General features: G+C 41.6%; 1 protein-coding gene across 1 annotated transcript in view; it reads right to left on the reverse strand.

The window, feature by feature from the left end:
- The window catches only part of LOC132835857 (tetraspanin-1-like), a 74,044-nt gene that overhangs the window by 41,197 nt on the left and 13,467 nt on the right, over nucleotides 1-19,380 (reverse strand). Inside the window, exons 2-5 of the mRNA XM_060854952.1 lie at nucleotides 11,480-11,557; nucleotides 7,971-8,177; nucleotides 5,537-5,611; nucleotides 2,427-2,534 (exon numbers count right to left, since the gene is read on the reverse strand). Of these exons, the coding sequence (XP_060710935.1) occupies nucleotides 2,427-2,534; nucleotides 5,537-5,611; nucleotides 7,971-8,177; nucleotides 11,480-11,536 (447 nt within the window). The 5' untranslated portion in view covers nucleotides 11,537-11,557. The remainder of the gene's footprint in view (nucleotides 1-2,426; nucleotides 2,535-5,536; nucleotides 5,612-7,970; nucleotides 8,178-11,479; nucleotides 11,558-19,380) is intronic.

Here is a 19,380-nt window from a genome sequence, read left to right on the forward strand (position 1 = left end):
GACTCTTGCTGTGTTTTTAAAACAATAACAATTTCAACTTGAACATGGGGTCACAGTTAGGAAATTTTTAGATGACAAAAATTGGCCGTGCAGTGGATATCTGACAGCTCCAAAATGATATAGATGGGTTGGCTGAGAGAAATGGTGCAGCAAAGTGGCAGGTGGAATTCAACTCTGATAAGAGTGAGGTAATGCATTTAGGGAGGCGAAACAGTAAAAGGAGTACACAATGAACGGGAATGTACTGACAGGGTAGACGAAATGAGCGATCTTGGTGTGCAATTGCTCATGTCCCTAAAGGTAGCAGTGCAAGTAAATAAGGTAGTAAAGATGGCATATGGAATGCTCTCCTTCATTGGCAGGGATACAGAATACCAAAGAAGGAAATAGTGATGAAACTGTATAAGACACTAGCGAGGCCACAGCTGGAGCACTGTGTGCAGTGGACACCACATTACAGAAAGGATGTGATTGTTCTGGAGAGAGTGCAGAGAAGATTTACAAGAATGTTGCTAGGATTACAGAATGTTGGTATAAGGAGAGGTTGGAGAGGTTGGGATTGTTTTCCTTGCAAGAGAGAAAGCTGATGGGTGACATGAATGGGGGTATACAAAATTGTGAGGGGTAGAGATAGAGTTGACTAGAGGATGCGGTTTCCCTTGGCAGAGAGTTCAAAAACCAGGGATCATAGATTCAAGATAGGCGACAGAAAGATTAGAGGGAACATGAGGAAAAACTTTAGCATGGATAAGATAGGCCAAATGCCCCCCTGCTTTGCTGTATTATTTCTCTGGTGCTAAATTCAAATCTTTCTTTTCCTTCTTTTACCCTGTAGTTATTTTTAAATCAATCTGTTCAGAAACATTATAACACATACCCTGTGTATGTTTTTATGTTTTATTTCAACTCAGACACCATCAATACCAAATTATTTCAATTAATATATAACCATCATCTATTCACAGTTCCATTAGGCCTCAGCGTCACCTACAGGATCCTATTAGATGATAACAGCCAAGGTGGTGGGCTGTTTCAGATGCAAGTGTATTACCAATGTGAAAATTGAGGTTCTGTGCTAGCTGTGTGACTCCCCAGTGTAGTTCTGAAGTCATGGCGAATGGAATGTCCATTGCACATAGACCACCTTGTACAGTCAGGCATTAAGTGCACTCCAATCTGCCCTAAGTTCAAAATCAAATTCAAACTACCTTTTCTTAGTGTTCCTATGTTGGAGACTTATTGATTTTACATGGCTCCACTTCCTTTTCTTCACTAAGGGTGCTTTCCCCAAATTGACAACTGTAATTCAAGGACCAACACTTGCAGCACATGATGTAACTGAACACATTTAAATTACTATTGAGTGATGCATCTGTTATTTATTCATTGGGACAATGTACAGATCAGTTCTCCAAACTCACGTTAAAAAAATACACTTTTGACTACAAAATTCGGCCTGAGTCTTAACATTAGATTCATCAGACATAATAGCAGAAGTAGGTTATTCAGCCCATCATGTCTGCTCAATGAGATCATAATCCTCAATTCCACTTTTCTGCCTTTTCCCCATAACCCTTAATTTTGTAATTGATTAACAATCTATCTCAGCCTTGAATATACTTAACAATTCAGCAGCTCCAGCCCTCTGTGAAGGTAAAAAATATTCCACAGACTCAATACCCCCCAAGAGAGGAAATTCCTCCTCATCTCTATCTTAAATGAATTTCCAGTTACTCTGAGATTATGCCCTCTGGTTGTAGACTTTCCCTTAAGGGAAACAACCTTTCCACTTCTACTCTGTCAAATCTCCTAAGAATCTTGATGGTTACATCTAAACTCCAGTGAGTACAGACCCAATCTACTCGATCTGTCCTCATAAGATTGTACCCCAATACCTAGGATGGACCTCGTGAATATTCTCTAGACTGCCTCCAGTGCTAATATGTCTCCAAAGTCCCTCTGAGATAAGGGCACAAAACTGTTCATAGTATCCCACTGTCATCTGACTACTATTTTCAGAGTTTAAGCATGCCCTCCCTATTTGAAATAAAAACAAATATTCCATTTGCTTTCCCCATTACCTGCTGAACTTGTATGCTAGCCTGCTCTGAAGAAGGGTCACAGGACCTGAAACATTAATTATGTTTCTTTCTCCACAGATGATGCCAGACCTGCTGAGTTTCCTGAGCAAATTCTGTTTATGCTTGTTTCAGATTTGCACTTCTTTGTTTTATTCCCCTTCACCTATTCTGCTTATCTCCTCAACAAATTCTAATAATTTTGTTCAGCATGGTTTCCCCTTTGTGAAGCTATGCTGATTCTGCTTGATTATATTACATATTTCTAAATGCTCCTCCATTACATTCTTTATAATCTACTCTCCACAAGTATAATTTTAAAACATTCATATCTTAAACATTATTTACCTCATTCATCACTGTATCCCATAGTGTAGTTATGTCTGAACTGTCGCCATATTCATCTTTGATCGATTTCACTGCCCAGATCCGAATGTAAGTAATAAAAATGTCAGCCTAGAAAACAAAACAAAAAGGTTTAATTTAAGAGATAATTTTGAAATGCAGGATCATGGCTACTTCAACACATTCATTATGTTGATTCTAGAGGTTAGATTTAGCAACTACACTCAACTAAAGCATATTAATTGTTACCTACTATTCAATCTGCGAAATCTACTGTTACTATTACTGATTTGCTGGGCCTGATTATCCTTCTATTTGTACAAACAAAACAATTTATATTTTATTAGGTTAGATTCCCTACAGTGTGGAAACAGGCCCTTCTTCCCAACCAGTCCACGTCGACCCTCCAAAGAGTAACCCACCGAGACCCATTTCCCTCTGACTAATTCACCTGACACTACGGGCAACTTAACATGGCCAATTCACCTGACCTGCACACTTTGGACTGTGGGAGGAAACCGGAGCACCAGAAGAAACCCACACAGACACGGAGAGAATGTGCAAACTCCACACAGCCAATCACCTGAGGCCGGAATCGAACCTGGGACCCTAGCGCTGTGAGACAGCAGTGCTAACCACTGAGCCACCATGCCGTCTTCTACGGCATCTTCAATAAAATAAAACGTCCCAAGGTCCACACAGGAACATTATTTTTAAAAAGTATGACACTGAGTCAGCTGACCTAACATTTGATCAACAGGTAGGTTTTAAGGAGAGTCTTAAATGAGGAAAGTGAAGCAGAGACATATGGGTATAGTTATAGCATTCCAGAGATTGGGGCCTTCATAATTGAAGATATGGTCATCAATGGTACATCAATTACAATTGAGAATGCACAAGAAGCCAGAATATCAGGAGTTTAGGGATTACAAAGAAAGGGAAGGGTACGGCTATGGAGGAAATTGAAAACAAGGATGAGAGTTTTAGAATCAAGATGTTGTTTGACCAGGAGGTAAATAGTCTGCAAGCTCAAGGGTGATGTGGAATGGAACTTTTGAGTCAAGACACCCGCCTCCACCACTTCCTCTGACAGCTTGTTCCATACACCCACCACCCTCTGCGTGAAAAGACTTATGTGGTGGAAGGATTTGCAGATTAATAAACAACTTGTTTTGGTCATGGTATGAATGCACCTTCATTTGCGCACAAGGTTTAACTTGAATCTGATGCTACTGGCTCAAAAACAGAGACGCTACTCACTGCACCAGGTCCCTTTTAAATCTTTCTCCTCTCACCTTATACCAATGGCCTCTAACTTTGGACTCCCCTACCCTGGGAAAAAGACCTGGGCTATTCACCTTACCCATGCCCCACATGATTTTTTAAATCTCCATGAAAAAAAACAACCTATTCAGCCTCTCCCTTTAGCTCAAACCCTCCAACCCATTCATGTAAATCTTTTCCAAACAAGTTTAACAACATTTTTCCTATAGCAAGGAGACCAGAATTGAATGCAATATTCTAAAAAGTGTCCTGCACAGCCACAACATGACATCCCAACTCCTGTACTCAGTGCACTGACCAGTGGAGACATATGTGCCAAATGTCGTCTTCACTACATTGTCTACCTGCGATTGCACTTTCAAGAGGCACCTACACCTCTTGGTCTCTTTGTTCCGCAACACCCCTCAGAGTCCTATAAATATTAAAAATATGTGATAATATAACAAAGATGGTTTTCTGGTTCCTGTTCTTCTAACAAAGGCAATTATTTCTTCAAGTTACCAACCTCTCTCCATTTTAAATTCCTTACCCAACTGGTCTCCAAACATGAAACTTGACAGTCATTATTGCCTAGCTAGTTCATCACAAATGTATTTTTATCCTCAACCATCATCTGTAAAAGTACACTTTCCAGTTTAAATCACAGCAATGCATTCTCAACACAAACTCCAGCCAATTTCCATCCTACAGCTGGTTGCTGAGGGCATTGTAGCTGATCAACTACCCTGGGTAAAACCAGCTAGATCAGAAGATTTGCATAAGTGTTGTCAGGACTGGAGAATTTTAGCTACAAGGACAAATTGAATTGGCAAATGTTGTTTTCTTTAAAACAGAGCATCTTGAGGTGAGATTCAACTGAGTTGAATAAAACAATGAGGGCAGACTTGTGGTGCAGTGAGGTCTGCGTTTGAGTCAGAGGCAACAGATTCAAGTTGTACCTTGAACTCAAAGGAAAGTGCATTCATATCTTGGCCAAAGCAGGTTGATTATTAACCTGCAAATCCTTCCACCACACAAGCCAAAGGCAAGTGGTAAGAGCAGGCGAGATTCCTGGGCACCCACATGATGGAAAGAATGATCAAGCCTGTACCACTGCTCTAGAACTCATCAGTTTACGACTGGTAGAGGCAGAAATCTGCATTGCATTTAAAAATTATTTTAAATGCTGTAACCTTCAGAGTTCGGACTGAGGTACTGTCAGAATCATAGAATCCCTACAGTGTGAAGCAGGCTATTCATTCCACTGAATCCACATTGACCCTCTGAAGACCATCCCACCCAGACCCACCCCTCCTACCCTATCCCTGTAACTCTGCATTTCCCATGGCTAATTGACTTTGCCTGCACATCCTTGGACACTTTGGGCAATTTAGCATAGCCACTTCATCTAAACTGAATACCTTTGGATTGTGGAAGGAAACCGGAGCAAACTCCACACAGACAGTCACCCAAGGCTGGAATCGAACCCAGGTCCCTGGCACTTTGAGGCTAACCGCTAAGCCACCATGCTGCCCTTATTGAGACGAGTTGGACTGAAGGGTTTGTTTCCATGCTGTACATCTCAAAGTGAGATTAGGCTGGATATTTCTTTTTCAACTGGTGCAAATATGATGGGCCAAATGGCCTCCCGTGTTGTAAATTTCTATCATTCAGTGATCTGACTAATATACTCAGTTCCATGTTGCATCACTTCCTGAGCAATTGGATGATTTCTTGTTATGTTATTGTGCAATCCATTCTCTTGAATGCATCTCCTAAATGTTTTTCCTTCCATAATTATGTTGGTCTGATATTGTTGAACGAACCAATTTAATTTTGGAAATACTTACCAAGCCAGAGAATGCAAGGATAACCACAGCACCCGCAATCTGAGCTATGAAGATCAGTAGTACTATGATGAAAAACTAGAAGGAGGAAAAGCAAAAATCAACACTTCTTCCACGTAATTTACTGGTACCTTGGGAAATCCAGATGCTTTAAAAATATTTTTGTTTGTGTGTTTAAGATGATAACAACAGATGAGAGCTGAAGGTAATCCAGTGGACTGATGCATTAACCTTACTAGTCACAGCAAAAAACAAATGGAACTTGCCAACAGATTGTGCCAGAAAGTTCCTTTGATCCACAGTAAAGTAAGTAAATGTTAATTGAATTTTATTCAATTCCAAATCATCAATGTGTATGTTCCACACATGCAAGAAATGGTATAAATATTTCACTGTGCTTAAAGGCAGTCTTCAGTTGCAAGCCAGACAATGAGCATCAATGTGCCAATTGACTATGGAGGCGCAAAACCTGAGACTGATTCTTCCCCCATTTAACATTTATGTATTCTCATTTACAAGGTTGTTATCCCTGTGACAAGGCTTTGAATCTGTGACTTTCCTGTTCCTGCAGTTGTTGCATGTAACTACTTCTGCCTAGAGATCTACCATCGTGACCTATCGCAAGCATCTGTATCATGACAACTTCACAGAGCTACTGTAATTTGGCTGCAACCGCTCTGTGACATCCATCATTCAAACATACCTAGGCTTCCTCCAGCCTTTCTCATTTCTCTCTAGAAGAGAACTTTGTAGTGTTTTAGCTGTGATATAACAGCTGGAATGTTTTCATTTTTGGATGTCACTTCTTACATCCTTTTTACTCTTGCAAATTCTAGGACCTTGCATTTGTCTTTTCGTCTGGATATGGAATTTTTAGAATATTGTAGCATCCAGTTTTCAAAGATCTCTCCATTTTTACTTAATGTTTTGTCATTATCACAAGAATATACCTATGACAGTTAGGAGTTTGACTTCTACACCATTAAATTTTCTTGAATTTTTGCAGCTACACTGTTCGTCATAAGACAATGGCTACATGGTCAAAGTTAAGTTAGTTTATTTTTGATGCTTTTAAAAAAAATCAAATTCACGTTTCAAAATCTTCCATGGTGAAATTTAAACCTAATTCTGAGAGCATTGAAATTTACTGTTCCAGTGACATTAATACTAAGCCACCGTCTTCCCATTATTTATTCCATTAGCTCTCCTTGTCTCCATTTTCAGGTGAGATATTTCCAAATTAAGAGCAGTTATGGAAACATGCCAAACTCAGAACTGCAAAACTCCTTTTTGCAAAATTTCCCATTCTTTCCTCCCTTTGTTATTGTAACCATTGCTGTAATAATGCTGTAGCCATTTATAACTCCCTTAAATGTATCTTTTGTTTCTTTGCTTGTTCTGATACCACCCACTTTTACCTTCTGTCATTCAATCACTCCTGTTCTTTATTCTATGATAGACATTCACATTTGTTCTCTACTCTTCAACCCTCTTTTACTTGGCCTGCTACTTGCATAAAATTGTTAATTCTCTAACATCTTTCGGTGCTGATGAAACTGACTTGAAAAATTAACTCTGCTTCTCTCATCACAGATGCTACCTGACCTCTTAAGCACTTTCAACATATTCTACTTTTATTTTCATTTCCAATGTCTGTAGTATTTTGTTTTTGGTCCATGTTCACCTCACCTTTTGGCGAAGAGGGGAGACGTTCAGTCTAACAGGGCTGAATTTGAAATTAGAGGTTAAAGGACAGTGTCTTAAATCATTCAGCTGGATCTGAACATTGGAAATGGAAAGAAATACATCAATAATAATTAGATATATTACTCGAGAAAAACCTTCACCGCCTGAAGCCTATCCCTGATCCTATCACAACTGATTTACAGTGAATTGATATAATTTATGAAATTCCGAATTATTAAAGGTAAGAGCATCCAACTAACACACTTTCCTCACACTGCACAAAACTACTCACACTCTCATGTCAATCTAATTTCTAGTTCTAATTTCCCTCTTATTTTCTTCTTCCAACTTGTTCCTCTATATTACTCCTGCAAGAGTCGATTCTAGGCTTTGTGCAGCTACTTATTAGCCTTATTTCCTTAACCAAATACCCATTTTTCAGTTTGAGTATAAAAAAATGTGGGTTAACATTTGATTGAAGGAGGTATCATGGCTGAACTTAACGCACCCAAATTTGACATCCTAGAGGGTCATTAACTGGCAATCAAGAATCCTGATGGTTTTCTAGATCGTTCACATGGGACACCTGAGAAAGTTGGAACATCCCTATCCTTGTTTCAGCTGAGACTAGATAACATTGACTGAGCCAAAATGTTACTGACCTGTGTAGCTCAGCTACTCAATCTCATATCCAGCAAAGCCATTAAACAGCAGAACCCAGAGCTGTACCAAACAAGAAGTTTTTACTCACTATCATCAACATGCACTTGTTCTCCTTCACAGCTCCGTAGCAACCCAGGAAACCAATCAGTACTAAGAAGGCCCCTATGGCGATGCAGAGATACCCCACATTCACCAATTGCTTCAGCTGTGGTGCTAGTTTTGCCAAGATATCAAGGAAGGAGCCACCATCCACTTTCACCCAGACTCCAACTCCCAATATAGCACTGCCTCCGAGCTGGAAATGACAAAAAATGTGACATCTTTGTTAGTGAACAGATTTGTAAAGCATTGGTGCATTAACAAAGGATCTTAGTTTCAAACAATCAATGGTAAGAGTGAATATTTTATTTATATATGCTGTGCACGCGAATAAGATTATCTATGCATTCTGCACATGTATATCTGTGTTTACATTTACACAGGGACTGGTGAGGGCCACACTGAGACTACTGTTTGGAAGCACATAATTGGTCTAAAGGGAATGAAACTGCATTGTTTCTTGAAGAAGGGGTCATACTGGGCAAAGTTTTGAAGAATGAGGGGTGAAGTTGAAATATATGATGTTCTTACAGGACTTGACAGGATAGACTCTCAGAGGTTATTTCCCTTGGCTGGTCATTTAGAACCGAGTTAAGGAGAAATTTCTTTACTCAAATAGGTTATGAATTTTTGGAATTCTCCAATCCTGTGGGCTGTGGTTGCATAGAATCTTGGATGAAAAGGTCATTAAGAAATATGGAGATAGTGAAGGATGGAGGAGTTGAGATAAAAGATGAGCCAAGATCTGGGTGAAAAATGGAGTAGGTTCAAAGGTTCAAACAGCCTTCTCCAAATCCTATTTCATATTTTTTGTGTATATATAGCTGACATTTAATTATACTGTATATAGTAATTTTGTAGTATATAACTTGGGTGTTACTGAAAAACAGTCACATTTTGTCAAAGCTTTTTGTCTTGCATTCATAGAAACCCCACACTGCATAAGAGGTTGTTTGATACATTTGAGTTTGCACTGACGTTTTGAACAGCAATGCACCCAAATCCAGCCCCTTCCTTATCCCCCTAATTGTGCATTTCCCATAGTTAATCCACCTAACCTGCACAACTTTTGACTGTGGGAGAAAACTGGAGCACTCAGTTTTACACACACTCACAGGGAGAACATGCAAACTCCACACAGACAGTCACCCAAGGCTGAAACTGAACCTTGCTAACCACTGAGCCTGCCTATCAGAACAAATTTGCAAGAAATATGAAAGTAAAGAGAAAAAAGAATTTTATACTGTACAAGAACAGAATACTGATTTGCAGATCAATGAAATCTGATTGGTACAGGATTGCCAAGGAGAATGTACCAGCTAGATGAAGACTGACAGTTAACTGTCAAACTGATTGCAAAATCCTTCCCTTGAGAACTGGACCAGAGAGTGGCTGTCATCTGTTTTCATAGAATCCCTACAATGTGGAAACAGGCCATTAGGCCCAACAAGTTCACACTGACCCTCTGAGGAGTAACCCTCCCTGACCCATTCCTCTACACTATTACACTACATTTGCCCCTAACAAGAGCACCTAACCTACAAATCCCTAAACACTATGGGGAATTTAGCATGGCCAATTCACGTAACCTGCACATCTTTAAATTGTGGGAGGAAACTGGAGCACCCAGAGGAAATCCACAGAGACGCAGGAGAATGTGCAAACTCCACACAGACAGTCGCCTGAGGCTGGAATCAAACCCAGGTCCCTGACGCTATGAGGCAGCAGTGCTAACCACTGAGCCACATGCAGTTTTGCTGAGTTGAAACAGGGCTACATGTTATTTCTCTCTGTAAAGAACAGGACAGTGTGTATTCATTAATGTAGCTTCCAGTGCATGCAAACATGACACATAGTGAGTCTGACAAACAATCCTAAATTGGTTGCCAGCATAATTCTGAGCATACAGAATTAGTTAGCAAAAACTGCCCCCGACAATATCACATCTAATGGTGGATCTCTGTATTTTGAGCTACGTAAGCATAGTAGGTTGCATATAGTCAGTTTTTAAACTGCTGTGAACAAAGTCATTTTTGTTTGTTTGGATACAGGGATACACCTGTCTTTGTACAGAAGGGCAGCATACAAACCTGACTGAAATTCATATCCCACATGACTCATTTGTAACATAGGCAAAACTTCTTTTTGACTTTATGATGGCATCCTGTCAGTGGCGAATACCACTTCTGTACACTAGAAGCATGACTCAGCTAGCTTCACTTATTAGGCAAAAGTGAGGACGGCAGATGCTGGAAACCAGAGTTTAGATCAGAGTGGTGCTGGAAAAGCACAGCAGGTCAGGCAGCATCCGAGGAGCAGGAAAATCAACATTTCTGGCAAAAGCACTTCATCAGGAAGTGCTTCACTTATTATTCAAATGTTTGAGATACTCGGAGGGTACTCTCAGATGGACTAGGCAATTTTCAGAACTAAATGTCACGGTCTTAGGCACAATCATGAATTTGTGCAATACACCCAGGAATTATCTGAACCGTGCAGCTATTACCCTGTAGGAAACTTTGACGCACCTGATTTTGGCATTAAGCTCACAAAGTGAACAAACAGCTTGGCCCTATTTTCAGGGATTCTGTATGATTTCCCAGTTTTTACATGCAACGCGAATCTCTGGCAGCCTCAAGAGGAACCTGAATATACATATCAGTAAATCTGACAAAGAAGCAGGAAAACTCATCCTAAAGAAGTGTGAATATACCATCAAAATGCATAACATCCTTAATGAAGGGTCCAAAGTTGAATCCTTTGAACCTAGTGTTGAGCATGACTGGACAGCCTTGTTTGAAAACAAGCTTAAAAACAAAGTTAGCTGGACGTTTGTAAGAGCAATGAGCTCCTGGATAAATTTAGGATAGGGTTCATCCTCGCAGCTTACTATGTCCTGTCTTATTTGTGACTGCTTCTGCATAACATGAACTGGCCACATGGTGAGGTGAATTCCTGCAGATGGTGGACGGGGTGCCACTCAAGCAGTTTGTTTTCTTCTGGATGGTGTTCAAATTCCTGAATGTTGCTGGAGCTGCATTCATCCAGGAAAATGGTGAGTTTAGACAACTCAGGAAATTGAAACAAAAAATAGGTCTGTGCATGATTACAAGCAATGTTTTCCCTCTAGCAAGTTCTCCAACTCAATTTGTTGACTTAGGTTTGGGTAAAGAAAAGATACAGAATAGGAAATCTGTAAAGCTAAAGTTTAAGAAAATTAAGAAGAAGAAGCTATGTTGAACAAAGTAACAAGAGAATAGCCTGTAGGTACAGCGTACTATCTGCACCATACAATACTCAAACTTAATCTGTCTCACTGTCCAATGCATCCAGGATTTTTACTCGATAATGCTACATTTTGCATGGTTCACATGGGGCTGAGCATTAAACCTATGTTTGACCCTCTATGATTCTAGATATTAGTGTTCCCAACAGTTAGCCAAGAACTCCAATGGGAGTTATTAAGATTGCAGCAGAATTAGTTATTAAGATACTTACAAAGACGATACAATTGCAGCAGAACATCATCATCTTCAAAAATTTGAAGCAACTCATCTTCTCTTTATCTTTTGTTATCTAAACATCAAAAAGACCATTTTTTTCTCATCTTTCATATAAGAAAAGTAACAAATATAAGCAGTAAAAGCTGTTGAATGATTCCCTTCAAATATTTCATCTTTGGAATGCTCTTTAGCAATGTCATACTTACAGACTTATCCAGTATTTATTTGTTATAACTGTGTCCTTTTAAGTAATTTTGAACAATCAAACAGGTTGATGCTACCTGTTTTCACACAATGATAAACCTGTATAATGAACCACGTGAAAGAGAGACACATAAACTGGTTTCTGAATTTGAATTCATTCAAACTTGATCACATACCAGACTATGTTTTATAATGCTGTCAACCTGTTGTCACAGATATACATCATATACAAGAGTTGGAACCCCGGATCTTCCAGGTGTGACTCAGTATCATATATAGAGGAAAATGGTCGCCCATTGGTAATATCACTGGACTGATAATCCAGAGGCTCAGATTAACTTAAATGTAACCATAGCAAATGGTCAATATTAAATCCAATTAGTCTGGAATTTAAATCTAGCCTCAATAAAGGGTGCCTTGGAACTATTACCAATTGCTGCAACATGTTTGGTTCACTAATGTCATTTAGAGAAGGAAATTTGCCATCCTTACCTAGTTGGGCTACATTTGACATCAGATCCACAGCAATGTGATTGATTCTTAACTGATTGCAAGGGCAATTAGGGGTGGGCAACAGGTGCTGAATATACATACATGAAACACATGATATTAGGACAACATTCTCAATGGAGGAGGTCAGCAGTAGCATCTGTTTTCAGTGAAGGTTTGGGTGGTTTTGCTTTTTGCAAAATCTGACTGTGGGATAAAAGTGATATAACAAGTTCCTTTATGCCCAGGCAATCTTTAAGTAGAATTACATTTCACAACAAATGGAACAAAATGGATAGGTAATGATCAAAATGTGATTGAAGTACCTCAGATAATTAACAAAATGAACAATTCTGGTGACATTTATGAATCTATAATCCTCCTTTGCATCTGTATAACTTAGAGACAGTTTTTAACTAGTTAAAACTAGTTAACCAGTTATTATTGAAAATACAATAGCCTACAATGAAAATCAGCTTCCTGTTGACTTTGCAAAGTACAAGAGTGTTTAATTTGAATGATAATATGCCAAAATGAGAATAAACTTACCCATTCATTTAAATAAGTATAGATCGATGATATGTCTGAAAAATGTGAGTATTATCTAAACCTCTGTGCAGTTGATGATAAATTTCAAAAGATTTGATACATTATTGTGCAATTCACCTCTTTAAACCTCAGGTCAATAATTCACCGTGATAATGAAATATCGTTGGCAACCTGCCGTTGCAAAGTTATGTCTTTACAGGGGTAACAATAATATTAGCCCCTGTGTAAAATACACCAAGACTAGTCTAATAAACATGTTAAAAATATTGTAATGTGACCATCACTAAGCTTTGTATGACAAATAAAACACGTTCAATATCTTCAGTAAAGCTGCCAGTGGGCGTTTATTTAATTGCCTTGTATACTAACAGGTGTCTTTTCTCCAAATCTTTTTTCTGAGGCTGGGTCATAGATTTCCATTGGGTTGGTCCATGCTTATGGGCAAAGTACTGCAGTATTTTGCCATTAGCTTCTGCAGAATGGCTGACCAGGAGAATCTCCTGCTCTAACCACCTGCCCATCAAGTGGATTGGAAGAATTTACAGAATTGACAAAATATCTACTTGGCCACATTACAAAAGCACTTTCCATAGTGTATCTGTCCTGGGTTAGTTATGAAACTGGAGTTTCTGCTGCAGAGGTGGGGATGCTACCACTGAGCCACAAGTGCTCCAGTAAGGGGGCAGGGAGGTTGTCAGACAAATACATGGTTTGTTGGAACCGTAGATCACCACAATGTGGGCAGCACGGTGGCACAGTGGTTAGCACTGCTGCCTCAGAGCCAGAGACCCGGGTTCAATACAGGTGACTGACTGTGTGGAGTTTACACATTCTCCCCGTGTCTGCGTGGGTTTCCTCTGGGTGCTTCGGTTTCCTCCCACAGTCCAAAAATGTGCAGGTTAGGTGAATTGGCCAAGCTAAATTGCCTGTAGTGTTAGGTGTAGGGGAAAGGATCTGGGTGGCTGCACTTCGGCGGGTCGGTGTGGACATATTGGGCCGAAGGGCCTGGTTCCACACTGTAAGTAATCTAATCTAATCAATTCTGTCTGTTCTGATAGGAATGAAGCAAACAAAGAATTAGGCATTTCAGAACTGTCTTTTTCCATGTGTTGGTTTTTATTCCTTGTTGGTAGGGTGCAATAGTTCTGGCAAGGGCAGCATTTATTGTCTATCTCCAATTTCCCTCGAGATGATGATGGTGAACTGCCTTCGAGTTGCTGCAGACCATATGGTATAGCTGCATCCATAGCGCTTACCATAGGTTTCCAGGATTTTGACCCAGAACAATAAAGGAATGCTGATTTCGTTCAAAATCATGATGGTGTGTAGTTTTGAGGGAAATTTCATGCATGCGCTGCCTTTGTCCTGGTGGAGGTCATGGATTTGGAAGAGGCTGTTAAAAGTACCCCAGAGAGTTATTGCTTGCATTTTGAAGATAGTACACACGACTGCCCCCGTGCACCCATGATGGATGGAGTAGATGTTTATGGTGATGGATGGGAACCAATCTTTGTCCTGGACGGTGTTGAGCTTCTTGAGTCTTGTTGAAATTGTATCCATCAAGGACTCCAGAAAATAGATTCGGTGGATAGCCAAAGTCTTTTCTCCAGGGTAGGGGAATCCAAAACTAAGGGCATAGGTTAAGGTTGAAAGGGGAAAGACTTAAAAGGGACGTGAGCGAAAACTTTTTCAAACAAGGATTATGCATGTATGCAGTAACCTGTCAGAGGAAGTGGTATAGGTGGGTACAGTTACAAGATTTAAAAGACATTTGGACAGATATATGAATAGAATCAGAGAGTCATAGAGATGTACAGCATGGAAACAGACCCTTCGGTCCAACCCGTCCGTTCTGACCAGATATCCTAACCCAATCTAGTCTCACCTGCCAGCACCCGGCCCATATCCCTCCAAACCCTTCCTATTCATATATCCATCCAGGTGTCTTTTAAATGTTGCAATTGTACCAGCCTCCACCATTTGTCTGCAGCTCATTCCACACATGCACCACCCTCTGTGTGAAAAGGTTGCCCCTGAGGTCCCTTTTATATTTATCTCCTCTCACCCTAAACCTATGCCCTTTAGTTCTACACTTCCCCACAACACGAAAAGACATTATCTCTTTATCCTATCCAAGCCCAACATAATTTTATAAACCTCTATAAGGTCACCCCTTAGCCTCTGACACTCCAGGAAAAACAGCCACAGCCTATTCAGCCTCTCCTATAGCTCAAACCCTCCAACCCTGGCAACATCCTTGTACGTTTTTTCTGAAACCTTTCAAGTATCACAACATCCTTCCAATAGGAAGGAGACCAGAACTGCATAAAATATTCCCAAAGTGGCCTAACCGATGTCCTGTACAGGTTAGGTGAATTGGCCAAGCTAAATTGCCTGTACTGTTAGGTGTAGGTGTATGGCAACATACTTCCCAACTCCTACACTCAATGCTCTGACCAATAAAGGAAAACATACCAAACGCCTTCTTCACTATCCTATCTACCTGCGACTCTACTTTCAAGGAACGAGGAACGGCTGAGGATCCTTGGATTGTATTCATTGGAGTTTAGAAGATTAAGGGGAGATCTATTAGAAACTTACAAGATAATACATGGCTTGGAAAGGGTGGATGCTAGGAAATTGTTTCCGTTAGGCGAGGAGACTAGAACCCGTGGACACAGCCTTAGAATTAGAGGGGGTAAATTCAGAACAGAAATATGGAGACATTTCTTCAGACAGAGAGTGGTGGGCCTGTGGAATTCATTGCCGCACAGTTCAGTGGAGGCCGGGACGCTAAATGTCTTCAAGGCAGAGATTGCTAAATTCTTGATGTCACAAGGAATTAAGGGCTACGGGGAGAATGTGGGTAAGTGAAGTTGAAATACCTATCAGCCATGATTGAATGGTGGAGTGGACTCGATGGGCCAAATGGCCTTACTTCCACTCCTATGTCTTATGGTCTTAAGGAATTATGAACCTGCACTCCAAGGTCTCTTTGTTCAGCAACACTCCCTAAGACCTTAGCATTAAGTCCTGCTATGATTTACTTTTCCAAAATACAGCACCTCACATTTATCTAAATTAAACTCCAGCTGCCACCCCTCAAGCCCATTGGCCCATCTGATCAAGATCCCATTGTACTCTGAGGTAACCTTCTTCGCTGTCCACTACACCTCCAATTTTGGTGTCATCTGCAAACTTACTAACTATACCTCCCATGTTCTCATCCAAATCACTTGTATAAATGACAAAAGGTAATGGACCCAGCACCAATCCTTGTGGCACTCCACTGGCCAGAAGCATCCAGTCTGAAAAGCAAGTCGTCCCCACCACCATCACCCACCTTCAAGCCAGTTCTGTATCCAGATGGCTCATTCTCCCTGTATTCCATGAGACCTAACCTTGATAACCAGTCTCCCGTGAGGAATCTTGTTGATCCACCTAGCATCGACCTTGGAACCGGAAAAGACAACAGCAAAAATACAAACAGCTCTGTTGACCAGGCAAAGTCCTTCTTACCAACATCTGGGGGATAGTGCTGAAATTGGGAGAGCTGTCTCACAGACTCATAAAGCAACAACCTGACATAGTCATTCCTATGGAATCATACCTTACAGATAGCACTCTAGACACCATTACTATCCATAGAAATGTCCTGTTCAATTGGCAGGACAGACCCAGCAGATATCACGTCACAGTGGGCTACAGTCGGGAGAGAGTTGCCCTCTGAGTCCTTGACATTAACTCAGACACCACAAAGTCTCATGGCTTCAGGTTAAACATGGGCAAAGAAATCTCTTACTGGTTACCACGTACCATCCTGCTTTGGCCGATGAATCAGTATTCCTCCGTGTTGAACAACACTTGAAGGAAGCACTGAGGCTGGCAAGGGCACAAAATATACTCTGAAATCCCCCACCCAATGTCCATCACCTGGAGTGGCTTGACAGCAGCATTACTGATCGTGCTGGTCAGGTCCTAAAGGATATAACTGCTAGACTGGGTCTGCAGCAGGTGATGAAGAAACCAAAAAGAGGGAAAAACATACTTGACCACATCCTCATTAATCTGCCAGCCGCAGAAGCATCTGTCCATGACAGTATAACTAAAAGTAACCACTGCACTGTCCCTGTGGAAACGAAATCCCACCTTCACATTGAGAACAACCTCCATCGTGTTGTGTGGCATTACCACCGTGCTAAATGGGACAGACTTCAAACCGATCTAGCAGCTCAAGACTGGGAATCCATGAGGCACATCAACAGCAGCAGAGCTATGCTCTAGTACAATCTGCAACCACATGGCCTGGCATATCCCCCGCTCAACCCTCACCATCAAGCCAAAGGAACAATCCTGATTCAATGGAGAGAGTAGGAGGGCATGCCAGGAGCAGCATCAGGCATACCTAAAATGAGTGTCAACCTGGCGAAGCTATCAAACAGGACTACTTACATGCCAAATGGCATAAACAGCAAGTGATAGGCAGAGCTAAGCAATCCCACAACCCATATCCCAAAAGGATCAGATCTAAGCTCTGGGTCCTTCTACATCCAGTCGTGAATGGTGGTGGACAATTAAATAACTCACTGGAGGAGGAGGCTCCACAAATATTGCCATCTTCAATGATGGAGGAGCCCAGCACATCAGTGCAAAAGATAAAGCTGATGCCGAGTGGATGATCCATCTCGAGCTCCTCCAGTGGTCCCCAGCATCACAGATACCAGTCTCCAGCCAATTCAATTCACTCCACGTGATATCAAAAAAAGGCTGGAGGCACTGGATGCTGCAAAGGCAATGGGCCCTGATAACATGCCGGTAATTTGGGCGGCACGGTGGCACAGTGGTTAGCACTGCTGCCTCACAGCGCCTGAGACCTGGGTTCAATTCCCGACTCAGGCGACTGACTGTGTGGAGTTTGCACGTTCTCCCCGTGTCTGCGTGGGTTTCCTCCGGGTGCTCCGGTTTCCTCCCACAGTCCAAAGATGTGCGGGTCAGGTGAATTGGCCATGCTAAATTGCCCGTAGTGTTAGGTAAGGGGTAAATGTAGGGGTATGGGTGGGTTGCGCTTCGGCGGGTCGGTGTGGACTTGTTGGCCCGAAGGGCCTGTTTCCACACTGTAAGTCTAATCTAATCTAATCTAATCTAATAGTACTGAAGAAGCATTCTCCAGAACTTGCTGCTCCCCTAGCCAAGCTCTTCCAATACAGATACAACACTGGCATCTCCCCAACAATGTGGAAAACTACCCAGGTATGTCCTAGACACAAAAAGCGGGACAAATCCAACCCGGCCAATTACCACTCCATCATTCTACTCTCCATCATCGGTAAAGTGATGGAAGGTGTCATCAACAGTGCTATCAAGCAGCACCTGCTCAGCAATGCCCAGTTTGGTTTTACCAGTGTCACTCAGCTCCTGATCTCATTACAGCCTTGGTTCAAAGACGGACAAAAGAGTTGAATTGAGAGGTGAGGTCAGAGTGACAACCTTGACATCAAAGCCGCATTTGACCGAGTGTGGCATCAAAGAACCCTGGCAAAACTGGAATCAATGAGTATTAGGGGAAAACACTCCACCCTGGCACAAAGGAAGATGGCTATGGTTGTGGTGGATCAGTCATCTCAGCTCCAGGACATCTCTGCAGGAGTCCCTCAGGGTCATGTCTGAGGCCCAACAATTTTCAGCTGCTTCATCATTGACCTTTCTTTTGTCATGAGGTCAGATGTGGGGATGTTCGCCAATGATTGCACAGTGGCATTCGCAACTCCTCAGATAGTAAAGCAGTCCATGCTCAAATGCAACAGGCTTGGACCAACAAATGGCAAGTAACATTCACGCCACACGAATGCCAGACAATGACCATCACCAGTAAGAGACACTCTAACCACCACCCCTTAACATTCAACGGCATTACAATCACTGACTCCCTCACTGTTAACATCCTTGGGGTTACCATTGACCAAAAGCTAAACTGGACTCACCACATAAACACAGTGGCTACAAGAGCAGGTCAGAGACTAGGAATACTGCAGCAAGTAACTCACCTCCTGACACCCCAAAGTCTATCCACCATCTACAAGGCACAAGTCAGGAGTGTGATGGAATACTCCCCACTTGCCTGGATGGGTCTAGCTCCAACAACTCAAGAAGCTTGACACTATCCAGGACAAAGCAACCCACTTGATTGGCACCACATCATCAAATATTCAATCCCTCTACCACTGGCATTCAGTAGCAGCGATGTGTATTATCTACAAGATGCACTACGGAAATTCACCAAAGATCCTTAGGCAACACCTTCTAAACCCACAGCCACTACCACTGTGAAGGACAAGGGCAGCGGGTGCTTGGGAACACCACCACCTGCAAAGGTCCCCTCTAAGCCACTCACCACCCTGACTTGGAAATATACCACCACTCCTTCACAGTCGTTGGGTCAAAATCCTGGAATTCCCTCCCTACTGACATTGTGGGTCAACACACAGCAAGTGAACTGCAGCAATTCAAGAAGGCAGCTCACCATCACCTTCTCGAGGGCAAATAGGAATGGGCTATCAGTGCTGACCAGCCAGTGATGCCCAAGTCCCACAAATGAATTTTTAAAAAGCCTTACTGAAGTCCATATACATCATGTCCACCACTTTACCTTCATCA

The sequence above is a fragment of the Hemiscyllium ocellatum genome, chromosome 45, assembly GCF_020745735.1.
Source record: "Hemiscyllium ocellatum isolate sHemOce1 chromosome 45, sHemOce1.pat.X.cur, whole genome shotgun sequence".
Classification (NCBI taxonomy): Eukaryota; Metazoa; Chordata; class Chondrichthyes; order Orectolobiformes; family Hemiscylliidae; genus Hemiscyllium; species Hemiscyllium ocellatum.